General features: G+C 41.8%; 1 protein-coding gene across 4 annotated transcripts in view; it reads right to left on the bottom strand.

Moving 5' to 3' along the window:
• Positions 1–25462, bottom strand: part of LOC117236609 (homeobox protein homothorax) — a 503579-nt gene that overhangs the window by 334947 nt on the left and 143170 nt on the right. For all 4 annotated transcript variants that reach the window (XM_033499701.1, XM_033499700.1, XM_033499704.1 and 1 more), the window contains exon 7: positions 19075–19204. In XM_033499701.1, coding sequence (XP_033355592.1) covers positions 19075–19204 — 130 coding nt within the window. The remainder of the gene's footprint in view (positions 1–19074; positions 19205–25462) is intronic.

The following is a 25462-nucleotide window of genomic DNA, read 5'->3' as shown; positions in this document are numbered from 1 at the left end:
ACGTTGCAACCTCTTTGTAGACCGCACGCTTGTAAACCAAGAATGAAGTCTGTTCGACGCAGCGAGCGGGAAAAAAGAGCGGGTTTCACCCCTCGCTGCCCCTGGCGCCGTTTACCACCGACAACGTTCCTTTATTTTTCACCTTATACGTCTGCGTCGTGTTTTATCCCGAAGAATTCAATCGTTCTGCGGTTTCCGCCGTCATCTCCGCGACCTTCTCGTGGTCGCGCGGAACCCGTTCCTCCGCCACGACGCGACGTTTCGAGTGTCGAAGCGCGTCCCTCGCGACGACGATCGCATCCTCGTTTTGTCCCCCGTTGCGCATCGCGATACGCTGCCATACGATACACCGGTCTATCGGTGGATCTCGTTTCGCCGTGTCGTTCTCGGCTTCGAGAGGAGTCGAACCATCCAAGAGGAGACCAGAGAGCTCTCTTGCCTTTGGGAATTGGGTTACGAATTCCGGCCTGACGAACGATACCGCCTCGAGTTCGCCTCGAGCATCGTTTCGACTCATCGAGTACACTTGAGGGTGCAACTGGAGACTCCTTCGTGATTGGGGTTACTACAAGGGAAGCTATCTCTCGTGGAAGATGTCTTTGCACCTTGTTTCTGTGGCAAGGAAGTATTATTCAGAAACGGAACAGTTTAAATTTTAAATAGTTCACGAAGAAGAAATTTCTTATTTGCAGAATATCGAAAAGCGCAGTAGTTTGAAAAGGATTTTTTTGTCTTTGAGTAGAATGGTAGAATTTACAGAACGATGTAATTAAAATATGAAAACATAATAAAAAAATGTATGGTGAAGTACGCAACGGCTGTGACTCTCATCATGGTTTCATAATTTTTGTCTCGATCACTTTATTGACACGTGTACTTCTTGCATAATCTATATTACTACTTGCGAAACCAGTTAAAAATATACATATATATATAGTTAAATATACTATTTCACATACCTCGTATGACTTTTAATAATCACATTATACACAGCGAAATTTATGTTCTATACTTTATCAATTTATTCAATGCTACATGAAAGGATTGAAGATCGACTGTAAAACTTCTTCGAATTACAGGAAACCAAGAAGGAATATTAAATTATCAACAACGTTATGCAAACGTTTCCAAATATCATACTATTTCCCCTTGAACAGATTTCAAGTGTAAATCCAAAGAGAAGATCCGAAGACATATCGCAAGCGGAAAGCGCGTAAGTACGCGGAAAGCGTGGAGAAGGTGAACGCAGAAAATGCGGGGACACTTCGAGGTTACGTGCACGAGTTCCTCGTGACAAGGCGAAGAGGACGACACTCTGGCCTCTGTATTTTTGCACGACTCCTTTCCTCTCCTCTCCTCTCGGAGCCGCGCGTTACCGTGACTCACGCTCTATATTTAGACACTCGTAGACGCGTACTCGCGCTCGACTGTGCTCACACGCACGATCTTCGCAAAAATATGTCATACTTCTCTTTATATCCATGCATCACGACCACGAGGTATCTTCGCCCTTCAGTCGTAATGTGTGGTCCATCGTAAAACCCTTGGGAACGTCAGCGATGTTGAGAACTTTGTTGAAGATCACCTAATCGCGATCCTAATACTCTGTCCAACTGGTATCTAATATATATTTCATATTGGAGAAAGTTCGGATTTTAGTTGGCCAAAAAACTGGGGATCTTTCTTCAGAAAATTAAGGGTGTGAAATTAAGGATGATTTCAAATAAAGCGTCGCGATAGTGTTCTTTCATCCGGAAAGATTAATTCTCGAACGAAACTTCCAACCGGGGAGTTTTGAAAGATGTAATTTCAAATTATAAAGACCACGATAACAACTTGAAAGTTTGAAGTTTCAGATACGTCACAGGAGTTTGACATATAGTCGACTGTATAAGTAATCGTCCGCGTACCGTACTCGGTTTGCGTACAGATAAATCAATGAATACACGAAATCAAAGTACACAGAAATTATTCTCTGCGGATATAGAAGCCACAAAGAATTAAATGAAATATCATAAGGTGTTGATTAACGTGGACGAATAGTTGTTTGATCGACTGTATATAAATGTAATATACCATGGTAATAAAATTAGATAAAAAATTAAAAATTCATAAATAAACCACGGAGGTCAGGATGTAAAACGTTCAAATTTTCAACGCACAAAGGAGAAGAGTAGAAAAAAACCAACAGATGCAGCTCTCGATTACCAATTTTGCCCTGGAAAGCGAACGAAGAACGCACTCGAATGACATCGATCCGCCAATGAGAAAGCAAACAGCAAGTATCTCGACCGATCCGAGGAAAAATCGAGAGCAACGGTGCTGGTCGTTCGTTTAAAAGCAGAAACGCCTCGCGAAGGCAGGAATGGCGGCGAATCGGTCGAAAGGGTGGGTTTTAGAGGCGAACGGCGTGACAACCCCTCTTTCTCGTCACGGCAAAGTTTCATCACCGCCGCGACGCAAACTCATTCCCAACCCCTCTCTGTCTCTCTTTCTCTCTTACTCGCTGAACTTCGACCAACAACTTCGGGTCTCCTCCTCGTTTATTCCGGGTGACTGCACTTTCGTTCCATCGCGCGCGGGGCCACCCTTTCTACTCACCCCCTGTGCGTTCCTGTTTCTTCCCTCTCTACACTCCGACCGTTGCCGATCTTTCCTCCACGGCGAAGCAATTTTGTTCGATGGTCGTACACACGATGGAAAATCTGGCACGTCCTCGCTCGTTCCGGCGAATGCTAAAGCATGCGTCTCGCACAGGAGACGAGTCGAGTTTACTCGCGCCGCGTCGCGCATCTTTACGAGTCGTCGCTCTTTATTCCCTTTCGTTCGTTCCCTTATTTTCTCGTTTTCCATGCTGATTTTCTATCTATGGTCTGATTATGGACATCGCGATATATGCTTCGCTCGGTTTTGAGCTGGCGGAACCGAATTGAGTGCACAGGTGGCTGCGTTGAGATTATTCGAATTTTTATAAATGGAGAAAATAAATGGATATTATATTATTACACGTAGTTTATTTCCGAATATTCTATCCGACTCTTTTCAATGTAACGAAAGTGAAATAATACTTTCGTAGAATTTACTAATTCTTCCATTATTTTCCATCCACAAATCCATTCTCACAAGTCCATTTTCTATGTACCTGTGCCATCTAAATTTCAAAATCGAAGGATTCCGAGAACCAACAAGAGAAGAAATTCCATTTTTAAATTCCACTGAACTAAACCCTTCCAATCCCACGAATTTTCGTGGAAACAAAGAGCTAGCTTCCAAACCGTCGAATCATTCTCGCGTTTCGGGAAGCCTGCGAAGGACTCGCTGAAAGGGGGTCCTAGAAGAGCTGACGAAGAGCTCCTTCGGGAGAGAAGCCGAGTCAGGAATAAGAGACCGAGACGAGCGAAGGAGTAAGAGAGAGAGAGAGAGTAAGAGAGAGAAAGAGAGAGAGAGAGAGGAAGACGTAGGCGAGGAAAACACACAGAGTAAGACGCCTAGGGAAACCGCAGCGGGAACGGTAAAAGGGAGCGCGGAAAGGAAGACGTTAGGAGCAGGGAAGAATTAGCTAATGGCGCACGATGAATCCGTAATGGGTTTGCGCTGTTCCCGGGGCCGCATCGGGATTTGAACGAGTTTGCGGGCCAGCCATGTTCGCTACGCGAAGAGAAACGAAGGTGGAGAGGTGCGGGAACAAGCGTCGACTTCGCGAAGAAGCTTGGAGGAAAATCGTGCTACGCCCGTCCGAGTAATACCCCAAGGAATGCAGACAAGATAGAAGCATAGATAGGGCTCTTTCCACGTTGGGGGAACGTCGTTGGAGCAAGAGAAAGAGGACGGGGGAAGAAGGGGAAGGAAAACACGCGAGACCGGTGGAGAAAGAACGACGGTAAAAGGGGTGGCCACTCAAGCTTGCCCACCCGGTGAATCCTTGCGGAAAAGCTTAGAGCGACTCAGACTCTCTTAGAACGAAATGCTGTTTGCGCCTCGAGAGCCGACTCCTCCCGGGGTTTGCCAGAAATCGGCCACGAGGCTGCCTCAGTCAACGTATTTCTTCGGGGTGGATCTTTGGTCCTCGTTTCTCTAAATCGACTTTTTATAATTTGTTTTCCGTTTCTTGGTTCCTTTTATTGATACGGCGAGTCGGATAGAGTTGATGAAATTGAGTGAAAAAAGATTAAGTTTGAAGTTTCAGAGAGGTTCTAGCGAGATGCGTTTCGGGATACGGTGATAGTGGATGTTGCCTTACGAGGATGGGTTATGTACGCTCCTAAAATTGATTTTGCTGGATGAAATAACTGATATTGTGAAAAAGGTATATATATTTAAGAAGCTGATAAACACTTTGTAAAATATTTTGTAGTCACTGTATGTTAGAATACAGAAATGCAATTCCCAATTTATTGTACATAGAAAAACGATGTAACTTTTGCAAAAACTACAAGAAAAGAAACAGCTAATGTATACTTTTTCCAACGCTTGCACAATGTCGAAGACGGAAAACCATCATTTACATTTACGAACATGTTTGACAAACGAAACTGGCAGTTGTCGAAGAGGATCGGCGTATTTCTCCGGAAGGAAAGAAGAAATCGGTGGATATCGAACGGCACTGGTCGCGAGCACGCCGCTATCTCTCGAGGATAAGATTTTACTGCCAGCACGGACATAAACTCCAGAAGAATACGTTTCGACGAGGTGTCGCGAGGACTCCCTCGAGGACCGGCGCGATTTATGAGCGGCGTCTTAAGTATCCGTGACGATTCGTAGCGGTGGAACGGGGCGCGTGGAAGCAGCATACCGCAAGAAATCGTTAAATCAAAGTCCCAGCCGGCCTGTTCTCTCTTGTATAACGAGACGAGAGAGCGTTGACACGGTCCAGCCGGCGCGTTATCGTCGCGGCAATTGCAACAGCCTCCATTGTCGCTCGCGTTTCATCGCGTTTCGCGCCACGCCTGCATGTTTGCCCGCAAGAATATCGGCTCGAGGCGTGTGAAAAAGAGACAGGCGAGAGGGGACCAGCCAGATCGGACGGAATAACTTGTTTATTTAGCCGAGATAAAGAGCAACGTGCGAGAAGTTCAAAGGTGGCTCGCTTAAACTTTGGCGAAGACCTCGAGCATGATCTTGATTCTGGAACTTTGTCGAAAATAGAGGAAGCTGTTGATCTTCTTCTCGATCTGCGTATGAATATTTTGTTGGTAAAGAAACAAGATGACGCGATATTTTCTTTCATATGCGATATTTGAAGCTCGATATTCGGCTCTTTCGCAGTATGATTAAAAAAACAACTGAAAACGAAAGTCTTATCGTATACGAAGAATATGCACCGTCAGCTTTCCATAATCAGTAAGTACGTTTATTTTAATAAACATATAATGATATAAGTATGTGCAGTTCTGTGCTGGACAGCAAGTCGGTTATATGCTAATTACATGAAAAATTCGGAATGCTTCAAAACAGGACACTACTTAAATTTATATCAGTGACGGTTTTCAGGAAACATACTTATATTTATATTTGATAAGTATCAGTCGCCCTTGCTCTAAAATAAGATCTATCACGATTTACGATCCTCAATGTTTAATGAAAAAGCTCATTGATGTTTCGACATCACCTCCGTAACCGTTGCGTTTCTGCATTTCGTTGCTAGTTTCTACATTATATTCGACGCGCGCGATTAATTACCAAGCATCCCCCACCCTCTGTAACGGAACATTTTCCCTTTATTCAAAGCGAAGGGAACGAGTAGAAGGAGAGAGGTTGGGAAACGCGGATCGTTTCAGCGAAGCGAGCCGATACCGCTGACGGTCAATTTTCCGATTTCGACTCTAATTAGCGTTCGAACCAGCCGGCCGAGCGTAAGGCGGCCGATTCGAGACCGCCGCCGCGCCGCGATCGCAATCACGCTCGAGCGTTCGCAATCGATTCCCTAATTACCATATAAAACTCGCGTGCACGCGAGACAGCGAGTTCGCGTTTCCTCCGCGTCGTGTTCGAGGGAAAAAAATATTGCATAACCCCAGTCGCGAGAGCTGGCTATGCTAATTATATTAATAGCGACCGCATCTGCGTCACTGTGCGCTCCGTTCATTAGCATACGATAAAACGGGCAAAACACATCTTCGACGTTGATCGAGCTCGTAGGAAACGCGATTTTCACGCGGGTAAATAGACTAGATGAAACACACGTATTCCTTCTTTTACTTATTTTTATTAGAGGTTGTATAGAATCGAAATCTTCTAGAATTGTTTTAGTTCATAATACAAAATATGATATCAAATTCTTCGACATTTTAGATAATTATACATTCGAGTAGTCAGAATCTACAAATTATTACAAACATCGTTCATATCAGAAAAGATTAATGTTTTTTTCTCGATTTAAGTACAGTACCTAGAAACCAACAAAACCGTTTAGAATTCTCTTATTTATTGAACGTTGCTTGATTTAATAAGTACATACTCGAATTTAGGGGGACTTTATTCGAAGTATTCGTTTAATTATATCCAAAGATTGTTTCAAGGTAATTTGTACAGAGAACCTATGCTCGGAATTGGAAATCGGCGAGACGAAATGCACCGCAAGACTAAACGCTCGAACAGACATCGTTCTATCATTTGCCTCATTAAGCAAATCAACAACGACGACTAACATTTCCTAGGATATTTGAAATTCATGAGAACTTCTCTTAACAACATCGAGAACGAGTGAAAAATAAATTCCTGTCTGTTTTTCTTACTAGTAAATTAGGAAAAGCAACCCCTAAAATATTTTAATGGAAATCTTCTCACGAAAAATTTCCTTCTGTTTCGTCCTCAAGATTTGTCACTTTTTAGTTTTTTCGTTCACTGACGAATCGACAGAACATTTTGTAAAAATCTTCTCGTCAAATTCTCAAATAATACTCTCTTACCAAAGATTTTCTCCTGTTTCAGACAACTGTTCGTCACTTTGTCGTTTCTCCATTCATTGAGGGATCGATTCGACCATACGTTTTCTCTATTCTGAAACTTAACGATTCGAAGAACCCGTGGTCCAAGGAGCGAACAGAGTTTCACGGTAATTCGTGACCGATCTGCTAACCGGCTGACAGGAAGAAAGAATCTCGGTGCTTCCGAGAAGACAATCAAAGGGAGCTAGGCCGCGACGGCGCGACGGCGGCAGCCATTTGGGCATTGACGACTTAAAAAAATCCAAACTGCTACGTCAATACGCACGCACGCGAGCAGAAAGGCGAGTTAGGTTATCTTACGTGGTCGGAACAGCTGTCGGTCAGAGGTGCTCAACCGCGACGGAATAAATTATGGAGACAGATCACTCGTCGTTGGCTTTCCGTCGTGAGGATCGCGTGATCCTGCCTGATCGCCGTCGCCAAGGCTAATCCGGCGTCATTAGAAAACGCTTTGTCGCGGTGAAAAATGGCCCCAGGCCTTGATCCATGGCTCGATTCAACCGCGAATCCTGCTTGCGCCGTGATAGCACGGAGAATCCATCGAGATCGTGTTTTGGACCAGAATTCTCTATGTAATGGAGGAAATTCTTTTCTTAATATGTTCTGTGCTGCTAATGTATACATTACGTCCGTTCATTTATCCGTTAATAATTCTGCTGATGTACATTCCTTTCCTTCGCGTGTTTTTACAAATAAGTAGCATGTTGAAACATATATTAATGCTTGAAATTGTTCGAATAATTCGTGATGAGTAGAATATGTAACTTTCAAATAGCTTTTCATGTTTTTTATCGTGAACAGAATGAATGATTTGATTTTCGATGCGAGCACGAAATTGACTTACAAAAATTCGAAAACTGCAGTAGGCTTAATTTGTAATCGTACGTGGTACGGTACATGAGAAAGTTTCTTACGCGTTGAAATAGAAACTGTTCAGTTACACGCTGCTGGATTTATATGCAGGCCATAAGTCTGATTTGTGTTAAGTTTGCCCTGTAACGCGTATCGCGAGCGTGACTTGTATTTTTCACCTTTAAACCACCACGGTCTCGGACGTCACTACACAGTAAGCGATTTAATACTAAAGATTGATATTAAAGCACAGATATTTTCATCAAAGCACAGATATAAAAATTAAAAACATTAGTAAATTACGCTTACAGATTATACCGTATTTTATGCACGTCCCTTCAAAGATCACGAAGAGTCCTCGTAGTTTCCAAGTTCCAGCCAATTCGCATTCTCCGCGGGGATACGAAAGAAAGCTGCCCGGTTGAAAACTACCGTAACACGAGTATCCCTATGAGAAATGAAAAAATCGCGGGAAAAAACCTGCATCGAAGTGGAAACTTCCAGCGTGAAGAGCGTCCCGGCGCGAAGAAAAACCAGGCCTCATTATTTGCTGCGTTTTGCTCGAGTATTATACTTTCTAACGACGAGCGGCGAGTAAAGCGTCGCGATCGCGAACAGACGTGGATCGTGATCAAAGCTGCCGACACTGATGTCGCGGGATGTACAGGTGCATGTGTCGTCGGGGATGTTCGCCAATGAATCGATAACACATGCGCGATTCACGTTCTTTTTCCCGGGGGGCTGTCACATTGTGTGTTAATCAACGCTACACGCGCCAAGGGACACCGTGGACTTCCTTTCTCGGAAGCAAGGATCCGCAACAAAGCGGGCAAAAATCGGCAACACGAAATTGGACGAGGTTCCGCGAACGAGCACGCGACCTTGCTCGACATTTTAGCCCGATCTTCGCGTCCTTCTCGACTTTCTGCTCCGGTTTCGACCATCTACTCGTCGATCGATGATAATGTACAGTGGTTGTCAAAAGTTTTTAGGCCACCTGTCTCTTAAAAGGTTATTTGAAGCTTAAATTAATGGAATCTTCTGTACCTAGTTTTCTTTTTCTATTTCCTGACGAGATATTGTATAAGGTACAATAAATATTACGTTTCCCCAGTTGGTTTCTACTTTAACTGCTAGGTCCTTTAGCAGCCACTGTAATTTGTTAATACGTAACTAGTAGCTATAAATCAATTAAAAAAATGACTTTGATAATAGACATGGATAATATAATAATATATTGCCTCAAACGAACATTGAATTGAATTCATTATTTAACGAAGTAAGACAAATCAAATTATAAAATATTCGAGGGTTGAATTTCCCCCTGAAGAAATTTCTCAGATAACTTGTTATAATTATATATCAGAAGAGACACTGAATTTTCAATTTTTAATTCTTTTTTTTTTTTTATTGATTCTCGAATCAGCAAGAACTAGTAAATCTTTAAAATCTTGCAGAATAGGTGAACGTTGCAAGCAGCGGGAAGAAATTTTCCACGTGTAATCATCTTCATCTAATCTCCCTTACATCACCATTAGTTTTCTTTTCAACTAGACACGTACACGTAAGATGGAATCTCAAAAAATGTGTGTTCATAAACCTTCGTCTCAAGTATACTCCTTATATGCCTCCAGTATAGAATAGAATTTCATACAAGCGAGTCCTATTCTCTGCTACCACTTGATAAATTCTTTCAATAAACCCAGTGAACTAATCAAACAGCGTGGTTATTCGTATCGATGCAGCCCCAAATGTATCCGTATCACAAACGCTGGAGCATCTCTCTCGATATCGAGAGCGTGCTGGTAACAGTGGCAATAATTAACAAAACTAAATACACGTGGGCTGCATTATTTATCTGCCGCGTTCGCGAGCAGCAAATTTCAGAATATTTACCTTCACGCGGCCCGTTTCATCGGCATCCTAATAAACGTCCGTATATTCCGGCTGATTTAAAAATAGTCGTAAATACGGCTCTCTCGTTCTCCCTGCTCGATCCTCATCCTCCTCTCTCTCTCCCTCTCCCTCTTTCTCTCACACCCGAGCTAACCAACCGGCCAACCAGCGAGAGAAAAATCAATTAAGCCGCTTATGTGAAATATCGATGCAATTACGCGCGATTGCCAAATCTAGCCGGGCTATCGATGGCCGTATTATCGAGCGGCCGGGAGCTCGACCATCGCCGATTTCACCTGCGATCCTCTCGCGCCCCGTCACTTTTTCATCCGTCGCTGTGTTTTTATTAGTCGAACCGAACCGCGGGGATCGCGCTATCGCACGCATCCATCCGGACAATCCGGATCCGTGGAACGCTCAGCCTCGCGAGATTTATCGTTGCACAAGCATCGCACGATCACTTTCGTGTTCTATCGTTAGATATTACATTATCGGCAAGAACTTTTGCAGAGCAACGATAATCGCGTTTATTCCGAACGACGTCTAACCAAGGTTGAATATTACGTAATTATATTACATAATTAAATACGCACGTTATATTACGTAATTGCAGGGGAAAAGAAGGTACGTAACGAGTAAGCAGACTAATTCTGCACTCGGGTCGGAATCTCGAGTGAGAGGATTTATCGAGGAATTCGCGGTCAGCGATTCGCTCGTTCGATAAGAGAATTTTTGCTGCACCGTGCACTAACGTTTTACCGAGAAATCAGCGAGGAAGCGCGATAGACGAGAATTATTCAAATCAATGAACTCTGACAGTACAGCGTGAGGAATGGGAGGGTATGAAACGGAGAAAAAATCTGCGATTAGAGGCATAGTAAACAGTAATATTAATGAGAGTTCCACCGGCTGTCATGTTCGGCTATCGAACTGTCCCGCGAGCCATCGATAGCTGACCACGCTGACGCGCGACTTTATTATTCATTAACGTGTCGATTAACTCCAATGTCGTCGTGATGCCTGAACCGCGCCGCTTTGTTGCAGCTAGCCTCGTAAACTTTGTACGCGTTCTCGCGTCACTTCATAAAACACATCTGCGTTCACCACGTGCCGTAAGATTCGCTTATCGATTCGGTTTTTCATTTCGAATGGGATATGAACCAGGAAAGTACTTGCATATGGAGAAACTTGCAATTAAGATAAAGATAATATCGAAATAAGTTTTGTTTAGAAGAATGGCAAAGAGAAGCTGTAGATAGATGTGTATTTATACGAAGTGTATCTTGAGAATATTCTTAACCCTCTGAGCACTGATTATTCCGGATATGAACATTTACTATAAATGAAACATACGATGAATGTTTAGAATGAACGAAGTATAAATTGCTTGTGATCAACATTAAAATGCTTGACAGTTTGAATATAAGTATAGTACACGTAAGAATAATTAGAATTTATAGGAATTTTTAACCTATTGATTTCACTTCTTGTTTCATCCAATAAAATAATGTAATAGATGAAACGTTTGTTTTCGCTGCAAGCATTTTAATGTTGAATTTTGGCCATACTTTGCTGGACGCATAAACTGCGAAACGAATTAATTTTTACTTATCGTTGCCAGAATGTAGCTTAAAATTACTCGACTATGCTAAAAAATAAAATATACCAGATAAAAAAATGTTATACTATTAATATAAAATTACGAATAAGCAATCTGCATGATCACCGTAACTAGTCATTCTGGCTATATCTCATACAGCAGAATATCAGAAACCGATAACAATATGCAAGCAATATGTAATAAGAAAATTGTCATATGCGTTTGATGAGACTTATGATATTAATGTATTCCACTAGCACTTTCTTGTCGTTCGAGCAGAAGGGAGTACAGAGTTCTCGCTTTAAAAGCGGATTTCTAAACGGCAGCTAACAGAGACACGCGGAAAGGTAGTCGGTATCCGGGGACGAGGTTTTACGCAGGACACCGAGATCTCTGGAGCAGCATGAAAAAGGGGTTACAAGGCGCAGAAGTTCACGACATGAAGGCCTCATTATGCCGCGCGAGGGAAACTCGAAAGGCAGAAAGAGGGACCCCGATAGCGGCGCGGCACGACGTGGCGAACCGTTCGGGGAATACGGGGGCGGAAGATGGCGGTGAAACAGAACTCCAAGAGGGACAAAGAAAGACGAAGGCCGAAAGAACAAAAAAGAAAAGAAGGAGAAGGAAAAAAAGAAGGCCCCCGATAACCAGCCGATACCGCCGCTCGCTGAAAACACAGAAAACAGAGAATCAGCCTCATTACTTCTATCTTCCTCCTTCTCTCTGCCTCCCTCTCCTACATGCGCCGATTTCCAGGAATTCTCCGTGATCTTTGGTCCCCGTACACGCTTTAACACGCTCCCACCCCTCCCTCTTCGTCCCTCGTTGTATCTCTCGCCTCTCTTCCTCGATTCTCTCTTCATTTATTTCTTTCACCCAACCTCCCCGTGCCTCTTCAACCGTCTTCGGCCAGATAGTTGTCAGAAACCGGAGGATATCTGGTCCCCAGGCTTTTTCCCTCTTTCGACACGAGGGAGGAAGAAAGGGGGCCAGGCCAGAGGGGACAGAGACCACAGAGTCGACGAACCGTCGATTAAGGATCTCCACGAGAAGCACGAAAAGTCCCAGCAAGCTTGAGGAAGGTTGTTACCGGAGGAAGACTCTACACAGCAACAGAGGAGAGAAGGAGGAAGAGAGTGGAGGACGACGAGGACGGGCCCTCCGTTGACAGGACTCGTTCCTGCCGAATCGAGAGGGTCGATCTAACTGTTTAAAGTCCGAGGATAGTAGGAAAAAACGATCGGGCGCGGAGGTGGAATGGGTCCCCTTTCACATTGGGGCCCCAGATGGGTCGCCGCGCACATAGCAGATAGAGGGATCGATAGAGACTCACGGAGATTGTTTCGAGGTCTGCGTCGGTTCGCTGCTTTAGATCGTAGATCGACGTCTTGTTAAGCTAACGAACCCCTTCTAACAATCGGTCTCCGGTCAAGAAAACGGAGAATCGAATCGAAGTTTCGGACCGTTTGACGATAGTTGTATTGGAGTTTGTATTTAAGCGCATGGTTAGAAGTGGACGTTGAACTAAATCGTTTGGTTTTTTGGAATCTTTGTTAATCGCGTTTGAGCCACAATGAATATATTTCGTACAAAGTTATCCGAGTGTCCATATTAGTAGGTGTGATTTATATGAACCATACTGATCAACTTTGTAAACTTAGAATTTGGAGGAACACGATGATACAAGCGTAGAATTTACTCTTATTTACGTCTCCTTCTTATAATAAATGAACTTATCTTGAGTTGCCCTAGGATATTTAACTTATAGAAACAAATCATTTCTTAACAATTGAAGAGAAATGAGGGAAACAAAACGAAGAAACTTACAAAAAATGTAGTTGATCGTTTAAGAAGTTTATATATTGATGAAATATAAACTGTTCGAAACGTTGTAAACTTTATTGCGAACATTGACGATTTCTCACGAGGTGCAACAAAGCAAGAATCGAACAGTTCCTCGACTGAAAGGAACGCTTTGTTCATCGAGGACGTATCGCGATCGACCAGCTAGACGAGATAGAATCTCCTCTAGCCTCGACGAGAGAACGAACGTGTTTATCCGCGAGCGATTGCGACACGATATGTTAATGCCCGGGCTGCGCTCTTCCCACGTGACGCTGACATGCGTTTCCATCGTGTCCTGGAAAAATATTCCGCCCCAATGACGTGTATCGATATACCCGTGAGCGAATATAATTTCGTCAAGCCGAAGAAATCATTTACTATTAAAACAAAATCATCACAAACAACGAAGTCAATTTTAATTTACAAAATTACGAATCTAAATCAAGATTCCTTCAAATATATTAATCGGGTCGTCTCCTAAACTAGGAACTTCTATAATCACGAAACTAACAATTAATAATAACAAATCAATTTTCGTTAACTATTATACGATACGATTTATTTGTAAAAGAATCGAAGTGGTACGTAAAACGATAAATAATGTCCAGATAAAGAAATTACTTTGTCAAAGAGATCGACAACTCATCTTCGTCGACCAACGAATAAATACAATCTCTGACCATCGGCGCCGTATCTTATCCCATTCGAGAAATATCCATATCTGTCGATAAGAACTGGCACGCCAAAATTAACTGTGACTCACGAACGTCTGTTTCATTTAGATAATGAAGAAATGGGAAAAAGAAACGGAGTACGAGGCATGAAATTGAACCGGCTGCTTCGTAATCTCAAAGCGAATAATTATTTCCAAATGGTTCGCATTTCTATACCTAGACGAATAGTCGTGGAATACGTTTATGGGATAGATACTACGATCTAAGCCTCCATTCGACAGAAATTAGGTCCAACCAGAGAGGTTCCACGGTCGCGGACAAGACGAACGCAACAGAGAGACCTCGTCGAAGATGATATCTATCGGCAAACAAGCCGGCACGTTAACGAGCCCACGGGACCAGAGGGAAACGACGAAAAGGGCCGATAGACAGGGCTGAAACGACGAAGAAAAGCCTCGATGGGCGCCGAGCAAATGCCTTGTCCGTCGGTGACAACTTCGATGAGACTGATGCTATCTGGACATTAGGTAACCTGACGAACTCGTGTCCCAAACGCGAACTGTTCGAATCGTATAGTTTCCATACGATCTGTAGAAATGCGTGGGCGAGGTCGGAGGTGTTTATACCATCGTGAAAAAAGCTCGTAACCGTGTGACATCGTTTGAAAATGAAAAAAAAAGAAGAAAAGAAAAGAGAAAACGGAGATGGAAACGTGAGATCGGAAGATATAGAATGGCTCGTTCCGACAAACAAACCGTGCGCAACGGTCACTGGCGTGCACGGACAATTTAAGGCGGCGTGCTTTTCCAGAAATGCGATTCTCCAGCTCGTTTGAGGTATAAACAATATTGTAATTGAGGATTAACGAGAGAATAGCATGCGGCCCGCTACCTCGTTTACCGAGGGGAATCGATTCGCTGAACAACGTTTAACAGAGGTTCTCAATAGAACTAGAAACGTTTTTAATATTTACTAAAAGAAAATGCATGTTCAGGATGAATATTTTAAAGAAATTTTTCAATAAAATAGTTATAGATCTATACAATCAAAATCTTGTATGTAGGCGTTTATACTATAAATCTATATATCCAAATCCATTTTAATCTTGGAAAAGTCAAGACGTCGATGTTAAATCTATCGACGAGGAAACAATTTCTTCGCTCTAGCACGCGATCGAGGCGAATCGAGGAGAAAGTCTTGCTGATTGCCGCGTTTCAGCGAGCAGAGGCCGTTTCCACTTTTACGTTACGCGCGAAAATTCCTCGAGGTCGCGGCTACGACATCCTTCTCGCAATTCATCGTCTTAGAATTCTCCTCGCGAAGAATCTTTCCTTTAAAATCGATATCCGGTTGAATATCCTCGATTCACTCGGATCGAGCAAAAGATTCAATATGTATTACGTTGGATAATATTTTACGATCGTGGTGATTTCATTGTTGACCGCGTCACATTGGGATAAAGATCGTGATATTCAACAAGGTAACTCGCGCGGCGATACGTTCGCGGATAAAAAGCGCTTCCGTGCTGATCGTGGTGAAACGCGACGACGTTTGATCCACGGGGTGTTGCGTTACCGTTTAGCGTCATTTAATTAATACCAAACGTGCGAGCGCAAGTCGCGAACGAGAATGTGCCTGATCGAAATCTCGTCACGAAACGGCCGATGTTTCTCATGCGATGAATTTTAAAGGCCGATGACAAATATGCGACCGGCAATCGTCGACGCTTAGCGAGAAGAATTCGTGACATCATCGGTGAACGTAAAGATACTACGTGCTTCGTTTACTTCTGGCTAGAATTATTCGATGAACATTATGCGATGTAGTTGAAATTAATATTCAGAGTTTACTGTATTTTCATAATATAGTAATATTGATTAGATGTAAGTTTTGTTTGCAAATCGTTTCTCAATTTTCTCAGAACATTCACTGGCCACAAACGCGTGTAAAAGTTTCTTCCTGGAAAAATACAAGTTCTTCGCAGTTCGCTCTTTTTAAATGGCAGTAAAGAATAATCAAGCATTTGCACTCCAAAAATTCTTACGGTACAGTCAGTTCTATCACATCTTTACAGTGGACATCAATGTTTTTAAATCAAGCGTTCTGTTTAGTTAGTAAGTTTATTTATAAGTGGACAAAGACAGACACATCGTTAATGAAATATTCGTAGAACAAGTAACTATTCTTAGGTTACATTTCAACTAAAAAATGTATGCTATCGCAATTTATATCATCGACCATTTCATTTCCGCACTTGTCCTTTATAAAATTCAGCAGGATCGATTCTTACTGTAATAAATAAAATTCGAATTTCATCAAGGTCTATTTTCCCTGGTTAACGCGAATTTCAACAAATCTAATTTTGACAAATTTCTTTCATCAATACTAGTTTTCATCAATTAAAGCTAATACGTTATATACACCCCGAATGTAAATGGAGCAACACTCAATGAATCAATCTTCGAAATATCATAGCGTTCATCGTAACACATAAGAATAATATAAATGTATGGATCTGCATAATAATTACGTACTATTTCTAGAATCGATTAATTCACAGAAGATCGTTAATAAATGTATTGTTGACTAATTCGATCAAATTCCGGGATTTTGAAATACACGTTTCGACACAATCTTAATTAATCATATATTGAACAATGCTCGCGAGGCGCGATAATTCGATCTTAATTACAGACAGATTTCGAAGAATTCTCATCAAGAAATCACAATCGCGTGAGATTCCAATTAAGATACAGCATTTGAAAAAGAAACCTCTTAACAAAGACATTATTGCAATCTATGGACCACCTTATCGACGCGTTATTACGAGTCTAATCGAGGACGATGAAACGGCTTAAGGAACTCGCGACACCGTTTTCCCAAGTTGTTCCTACGATCGACACAGCGCAACGCACGCTTTTGATTATTATTGATCAACCGTTTTGACTGTGACGTGTACTTACACGAGCACGCAGAAAAGTGAGAGGACGAGCACGAGTAGAGTACACCTATACGATACACACGCAACAAGAGCGAACTGGCACGCCACGCGGCTCTATAACGCTGCCACGACACAGCGAATATAGAGAGACGGGCGGACCTTAATGAATCTTTATGGGATGGTGTCGTGAACTTGTGTACCCTCCGGTGACTGACTGAACCCGGCCGCGCTAACCATTGGCGCGCCTCATCACCGCGGAATGCTTCTATTCTGGTTTGTCCTCCGCTCTTTTTTGTGTTCAACCAGCGTGAAGATCGAGGCAAATTTGCTTCAAACTACCAATGTACCCGGAAATTTTAAAGGGTAAGAACGGGGTAGTTCGTCAGCAGGTGGTTTGGATGTTTAGCAAGGTATGTATAAAGCGGAACGTTTTGTTCGTTCGTGAAATTTGTGATAACTGTTTGCAATCCTGATGACGAGATTGTCGACATAGGAAATGAAATTTTGTATTAGAATGAATGGAATATACTGGAAGCTCGCGATTTTAGAAGAACGAATTAGAAACGTTAACTGGGACGTAACTTAAGAAACTCAAATGACAGGAGTATTCTCGATGACTCACGGATTAATCCATTAATAATTTATTATAATGTTATAAATATTTAGTTCCATAAAATTGTAAAATACGTAGGTGTGAGAAATAGCGACTCAGTAATTGAAGCGAATCCTTGAAATTTCCTTTCATATTAAAAAAACACTATTCGACGACGTAAATTGATTGGGAAAAAAGTTACAAATGTTCCATTAACAAAACTCTAGTCCTTACTGGATCGATAGGATCTAACTTCCCACCTTTAAGATGCATAGATATATTATATCCATTGTACAAAATCAGATAGTTCCTATAATTAAACTTCTTTGATTAAACTTTCGATTAAAAAATTCTGTAAACCTTGTCCATTTTCGATAGAAAATTTTTCATTTGAAGATAATTCATAGAGAGCAAAAAAAAAAAAAAAACGAGGGGAAACATTACGCCAATGCGACGGGTTGCTCATTAGACCCGACGCTGGCGTTGCCGCGGCTTTGATAGTGTTGACGCGCGAGTCGGTGTTCGTAAAATTTGAAGGGCGTGCAGAAGGTCCGTGGGGTCTCGACGAGTCGCATCTTGATTGTCATCAAGCCGTTGCTTGTCGCGTGATATTGTCATTAGCGCGCCGAACCCCGAAGAACGCTGACACTCTCGTCCACGCAGAGACCCACTTCGCGTTTCGTTGATCGATCCACGTTGATCGATTCGTTCGAATGCTTCTCACGATCCGTCGACTTCTACAGAGTGAATCTTCATACGATCGATAAACATTCGGTAAACGTCGATTGCAAACCTGTCGATGGTCGACGATTAGGCGAATAATTCCGTCATCTTTTATTTACATACAAGAGCCATTTGTCTTTTATTTCTCTCGCTTTCCTTCTTTACATAATTTATATGTCGTGAAAGTAGAGTGAAGAATTGAATTTAAAGTGAATTCGAGTTTTATCAACTTTCCGTTTTATTAATAATTTGTACGATTTTATCGATAGACATCATAAAATGTTTGTTTTTATCGTCAAACGTGTGGAAAATCGTTGACTGAAGGAGTCGTAAAGCTGAACTTGCACTGTTCCACTTTGGAAGAACACGACGGGCGAACGCTGTTTTTATCCCCGTCTTTTATCCGCGTACATAAATTCGGCTTAAGCTTCAAAATCGAACAGCAAAGAAAGGTCACGCATTGGATTTAGGGAAAAGATTTAAAGAAAAATTTAGAAAAAAATGGAGATACCGTAATTGAATTAAGGACAGAATTGAGTTAGGATTCTTATCGATTTTTATCGAATTAGTAGAAATGGCATACTAAATATACGACGATTTTTGTACCATAATTACTATTGACAATGTTTACCAACCAGCAATTTATATCGAAGATTGCTCCGGCTTAAAATGCTAATATTACACACTTAACACGATACAAGAGAAAGTACTATTCATTCCGAACTTAACCCCAAACTACGTTCAAACTATATTTTTAACTAAAGGCCACTTTTTCAATTATCTAGCAATTATTATATCCAAGTATTTATTAAACATTACCATCTACATGATTAATTTCTACACTTTTATACCAAAAGACACTCCGGTATTTCTATCCTCAACAATCTTGGATGACCAATCGATCATAGAAAAAAGGCAGCTTTTCACAAAATTATTTGCCACATAAATAGCTACGTTCTCTCGTACAATTAACAAACAAAAAAAAGAGTCATCAATGTGCTTACCGGGATCCGAAGAGTCCAAACTTGCGGGCGCTTGTTGACTGAGAGGTCCGGGTGTGCCCCCGCTTCCGGGGCTGCGTGCGTCGTCATTACCACCCGCACCGGGGTACGAAAGTGACGAGGAGGGTGGCCTCTGTAATGGACAGAACAAAAAACGATCAGATGATACGCTCAGATACACAGTTCTCTTACACTACATTAAAACAACACACGAAACGGCCACGAAGCATCGAACGACACGGTCATCGAGTTCGAAAAGGTCCCTTTCTTCGGTGTTACTCGAAACAAACGTCACGTCCGAAGGGTTGTTTCGAGGCGTACGCGCGCAATACCGTTGCCCATCCACGGGGAATACCATTGACGAGGCCGCGGCGGCCGATTTCGATCTCGATTAAAGGCGGAGCACACGTACCACTCCTCGAAAATGCCCATCGCATAAACGATTTGACGACGCGCGCGTCCTACGAATCGGCCTCGCGCCAACCGCTGAATATTCTCGAGCGTACGCTCGCTTATTCCGCGGGTGTAGCTGTGTGATAATCACGAAGCCGCGAACCTGCCCATTCGGGAAAATACGCGCGGCAAATTGCCTGCCGGCCCCTCGTGCGAGGAATACGCGACCACGAGGCCCACGTTTCTTTGAACCGGAGCCTAATTGTTCCATTTCGGATCGTTTCGATGTCTCGTTCGATCTCGGGCTTCGTTCAGGCTGTTCCGGATTGACGACTATGTATTTTGAGTATTCGTTCGTGGACGCGTATGGTACATTCAATGGCTACAAACAATATCAACACATCGTTGCATTTGTTGTAGCATTTACATAACACAAATATAACGAAGTTCGCTTTATTTAGTAATCCTTTCATGTAATTGCAAAAATTTGATAGTATGAAAATAAAGAAACGAAACGTGATAAGAAAAAGTTAACTCATTGGAAAATAAGGGAATGCGCTAATACTTTCGCAGCCATTGTATGTACATATGTACATGGAAATTTCTAGTGTTCTTCTTTTCATTTGACGTATTATATTCTTTTTTTTTTTTTTACTTACTGGTGTGAGATTGTAAGAAGAGGAAGGACTGGTATAGTAATGAGGTATTGAATTCATGTTGAAGACAGGGCGTTGTATACGTATTATAGATAGTGGTTGGAGAATCGAAACAGCATGAGTAATGTAAGAATGGAATTATTATTTTGTTAGCGTTCACGGTGTCGTTGATCGAAAGAAAGTTTTGCTACACGACTGGGAAACGAAACACTCGACTCGAGTAGTCGTTCTCGTTGAACCTCTTGTTATTTGATCGACTACTCATATTTATTTTAATAAACGAATAAATTCACTTTACGAATGCTAACCATTAAATTATTTCGAAGTATACACATAGAATATATTCAACCCTCGTAAGTAAATACCATTTTCATTCATTTGTATCGCATTATTAACCCTTTCTTTATTAAAGTCGTATACGTGTGTATATTATTTATCAGTGAATTTTAAGCAGAAAAGAAATCATGGGATCACGCAGGATCGTTCTACCCTGGCAGATTTGTTTACGCGAAAAGCAACAGTATCGATCGTGGCTCGAGGTCGTAGGATAAGAATTCCAGGCAGGTCGGTATCACGAAGCGAAATGTCTGGATATATCACGTCTACCAGGGCAACAATGAGTGACAGCTGACTCCCACATGCTGTCATAGGCATCATCTTCGCGATAATGTACCGACTCGGTCTCCCTCTCTCGATTGGTCGCTCTCGTATCTGGTTAAAATCGTTACACGGTCAAATCTATAGGACCTTCCTGCGTCCCGAGGACGTGTTCACGTGTGCACGCATCGACGACGACGACGACGATGAAGCTGATGAAAGCACGACCGAGGAAAAGATCGTCGTCACTGCGATTCACCTTGGAGATACGACGAATCATTGAAATTCCATGCGAACCAACCTAACGGAATTCTCAGATATAAACTACTTTACTTTGGCAACGGAATAATCGCATATTCTAGCTTTTGTACTTTAGTTGCAATTTATGATACGTAAGTAGAGGCGCCATGGCGTTCGATTCGCGTGCTTTGTATAGAATTGTAATGGCTACGACTTCACGTGGGTGGTAAGCTTGTAACGATAGAAAATATTGCAAACATGAATTTGATTGAAAGCGTTAAGTAGATTGTAGATATTTATGTGTTCATGGGATGTTTGAATGTAAAAAAATTATACAGAATGTACATAATATGGGAAAATATATAAAATACAGTAGTAAAATGTATAAATAATTATTGGAGTTTATGTGGAATTAATCAATTCTTCCCACTATATATGCATGTGTCTTTATTGCTTTTCTTAACAGGATTACGATGTCCCGCTTCCATATATGTACGTCACACGTGATACTCAATACAGTATAACAAAATACAGCAACATAAATTCTTCCCACTATCTGTGATTCTTCCTTGTTGCATATAATAAAAATTCGCATGCAAATAAGTAGATTCAGATAGCAAGAATTGATTTGCTCGAAGAGCAATTAAAGTTTCATCCAAATAAACAAACTTCTACTTCTAACAAAGTACTTCTAACAATAAATAGAAAGTGAAATAAATTCCAATTCTAGGTTCTACTACTTTCAAATTATAAACTTACATAAACATCCACAATCCTTATTAGATGAAGAGTAAAGACAATTTATAAGAATTAAGAATAAAGACAATAGGTCATATCTCTATTGTATACGGATGTGTATTGTATTATATTTACATTATCTGCATTTACGTGTCCCCATGGTCATTAATCTAGATTTAATAGCAAAGAAAATTGAATAGACACGGTTGTACACGTTCCAATTAATTTCACATAATTCTCGTCCGGGACGTCTTAATTTTCATTAGAAGGGGCCCGCGATCGTTCGTCCCGGACACACGGAGGATATATACGTCGCGCGAGCGAGTACAAGAGCGGTAACAAGCGAAAGGGGGACATTAATAATGCATCGGTTGTCGCTGGATTGCTTCCTACTAGCAGCAAGTACGAAACAAAGGGCGATGCTTGTCATTGTCACCTACGAGGCGAAGATGATCTTGTCGGCCACGATCGTTCCGATGGGTGAGTCTAATCCGAACGTGTTGACGAATCGATTAAATCAACCTTATTCCCTTCTACTATATATAACTTCGTACAAAACGAAGTATACATATTAAAGATCGCTCTAAGTCAAAGGTAACTAGGTTCCTGCAGTTTTCCATCAACATCAAGTTCCATTGAATAAACATTTTCTTGTTCTCTAGACTTTTTATTTCTGAATACAAGAAGAAAGAGAAGATAAAATACATATATGTATTAAGAACTCTATAGTAAAAAAGTGACAAGTGAAGTTGATATCTATGTAAATCTTTGTACTACACACTTTTTACCATATTGGTAAATAACAAAAAGTTATCCTGACGCATGCACGAAAATGTAAACGTAAATACAAGACTACATTTTCCCTGTTTTCCGTAGGATAAGTTTCACAAAATTAAAGTTAAAGTATCTATTTAAAATTATTTGTTTTAAGACACAAACATATTTTAATACTCTTCAAATACAGATGATAAAACCTTCGTAACGGAGCACATCACTTTCGAAGCAGTTATATACATCAGTCCAACCATTTAATTACCTCTAATAAAGTTTTCATTCACCTCCGACCATTTTAAAATCGATGACTTCACCTAGTTACTGTTATCAAGTATAATTTCGTATTATATTACAGAGCTATTTCTTCGTACCATTTACCTTCTCTAAACTATTTTTTATCTGCCATTGAATTTCGCATGGACGAACGACACGGTTTGAAGGTGGATCTTGCCTGGTGACGTCACTTCCTACTAAAGTCCCGTCGGTCTTTTTCGTTTTTTAAATGGACAGGCAAGGGTCCGGCTGCGTGACTTGTGTCGATGCAATGATAAACGGTTAACGGGTCGACGGGCTACGCGGTCTCGTTCCACCTCGTTGCCCGCTCTCTCTCTTTCTCTCCAATCTGTTCATCTCTCTGTTTTTATCTGCCACTCCGTCTACAGGCGCTCTTAAAGCGTAATTCGACAAACCGGATGTCTGGTCTGCCCCTTAAATAAATCAGTTTGCCCGCATCTCATATTCCACCCCCGCTCTGGTAACCGAGCGTTTCCCTCTCCGCCCCCTTTTCGACGATGGAAAACACCGGGTCAAAAGGCGTCCCCGAACGGAAGAAAAGCGATGAGCTAACAAGATGCTGGCGGGACGCGTGATCGGTGACGAAACAAGACTGACGATTGGGTGGCGATCACGAGTTTCGGTGAAATGAGCAACGCGTGATTCCTTCTTTTCGATTTCATCCAGCGACTTCTGGAAATATACTGTTGCTCTCAACGCGAGCAAAATGGAGGAATTCATGGGCATAAGTTCACTACGTATTCAAATACTCGTAAACATCTTTTATGAATATATTACGAGCATTATGAGAGGCATTCTGAAATTTCATTAGCATTTTTATGAGACTTGACTATCGTGATTATATTGGTAAAATTTTCAACAGATCTGAAAAAATATATATATGTACGAGTAAATGTAAGCGATGTAAATTACTAAATAATTAGTACAAGTATTTCGTGAGGCAGCTTGTGTACAGTATTTACGAAAAATACTTATTTTTCAATGAAACGTGTTTTTTATCAGATTCTATCTTTTATTACATAAGATCGATGTGTGCCAGAAGGTAAAAAGGATGTTAAAAATGTTGTCGACGATATGCGAATGCAAGGTTGGCAAAAGATTCTATCACGAAGCATAAATAAAGATTTACTGCGCAGATGAGAACTGTAACAGATACGCGGAGACAGTCGATAATTGATCGATGATCTGTCAACAGCTGTGTCGGTTCGAATGATTAGTGAATGGCATTCTTCGATAATTTGTGATCACGTACTGAATTTTAATTTGGATATGTCGCACACTGCATTAAACAAGGAATTAAACGTTTTTCTACAATTGTATGTTTCATTGAACAGTTACACGCAACAGAATTACTAACTGCTATAATAGATTAGATATTCTAAGATCCACTAACTTTTTAAATGATGCGCATTTAGCATCTAAACTTAAATATTATTTGACTGTTTGAATGACACGCACTGATTCAACCAATCAACGTTTATAAATTTTTGCAAATGTTTCTAAAGGATTAAGAAAGATATAAGAATTTAGTAATTATTGTAAACTATCTTTAGTCATGAATAATTTTCTAACGCACGACTCTGCAAAGCAACAAGCCAAATTTGAGCATAGTTCAAAATGTGAAAGTCGGAAACGTCAGGTTCAGAAGAGAGAGAACAATAGTAAATAGGGGATCGTAGTTCACAGCGTAAACGCACGCGGACGATAAATTATAAGGCCGATGGTCGAAGTGGCGACGCGAGATGCGCCGTTATCGGCGTGGTGATCGCAAGCCGATGACTTACGCGCTCGTACTTCTCGCGCGCCTCCGAGTCATTGTACCCACGTATTAATTGGTCGTTGTAACATAATGCCGTATAATTATGTAATTAGCGGCCGAGCATTACTCTCGCTGACTGTTTTACGGGCGAGATACGTAAATCTCTGCAATTAATTTATTGGTGCTCGGGAGGAAAACGACCAGACGTCGCGCGAGTCCCAACGATAGAAAAGGACAAGCACGCCATAAGATGTGTAGGAGCGACGAAGAGAGCTATAGATGAGTCTCTAAAAGAGATGGATGATCCGTGAGGAGCAAGGAAGACGAAGTTTCTAAAGAGAAAGAAGATGAGAGTCTCGAGTCTGGATCGTAGAAGCGAGAAAGCGCGAAAGGTTCGAGAGCGTGGCCATCGAGCGAGGCCAAGATTCATCGAGGCTCGAGCCTGTCTAGGTCGTTTCTCGGCTGGACGAAGAGGAGGCGGAGAAAACAGGCGCAGAGGCCGTCCACGATAGCGAGTGTCGAGGGCGCGACGCGGAATGATCGTCGGTCGCGAGTGACGAAGACGAGTTACCAGAAGAGAAGAGAGAAAGAGAAAGAGTCGAGCTTTCTCGGTTCGGTCTCGCGGTCTTGAATTTCTCGACGATACCGGGTGGCTGTCCGCGGCGATCATAAATTACGATTTATTGCGGAGCCAGCGCCTCCGCTCGACGGATTATCTTGCCGTTATGTCAGCACGCCACAATTATATTTACATTTTCCTCGGTAATGGAATTCCGGCCGGCTTTGCCACGGAAGTCCCAGCGATCGTAGCCGGAACAGCGGATTTTCTGGGTTGTTGGTTTCGCGCCTGACACCGCGCCGCGGGAAATCTTCAACGGGTGCCTCGTCACCCTTGCTTCCGGTGGAACAAGAACGACATAGAAACGGTAACTACATTGGT

Source organism: Bombus vosnesenskii, unplaced genomic scaffold (genome assembly GCF_011952255.1).
Source record: "Bombus vosnesenskii isolate JDL3184/JDL3185 unplaced genomic scaffold, Bvos_JDL3184-5_v1.1 scf7180000013351, whole genome shotgun sequence".
Classification (NCBI taxonomy): domain Eukaryota; kingdom Metazoa; phylum Arthropoda; class Insecta; order Hymenoptera; family Apidae; genus Bombus; species Bombus vosnesenskii.
Note: the sequence above shows the minus strand (reverse complement) of the source record. Positions and strands in the feature narration are given on the sequence as shown.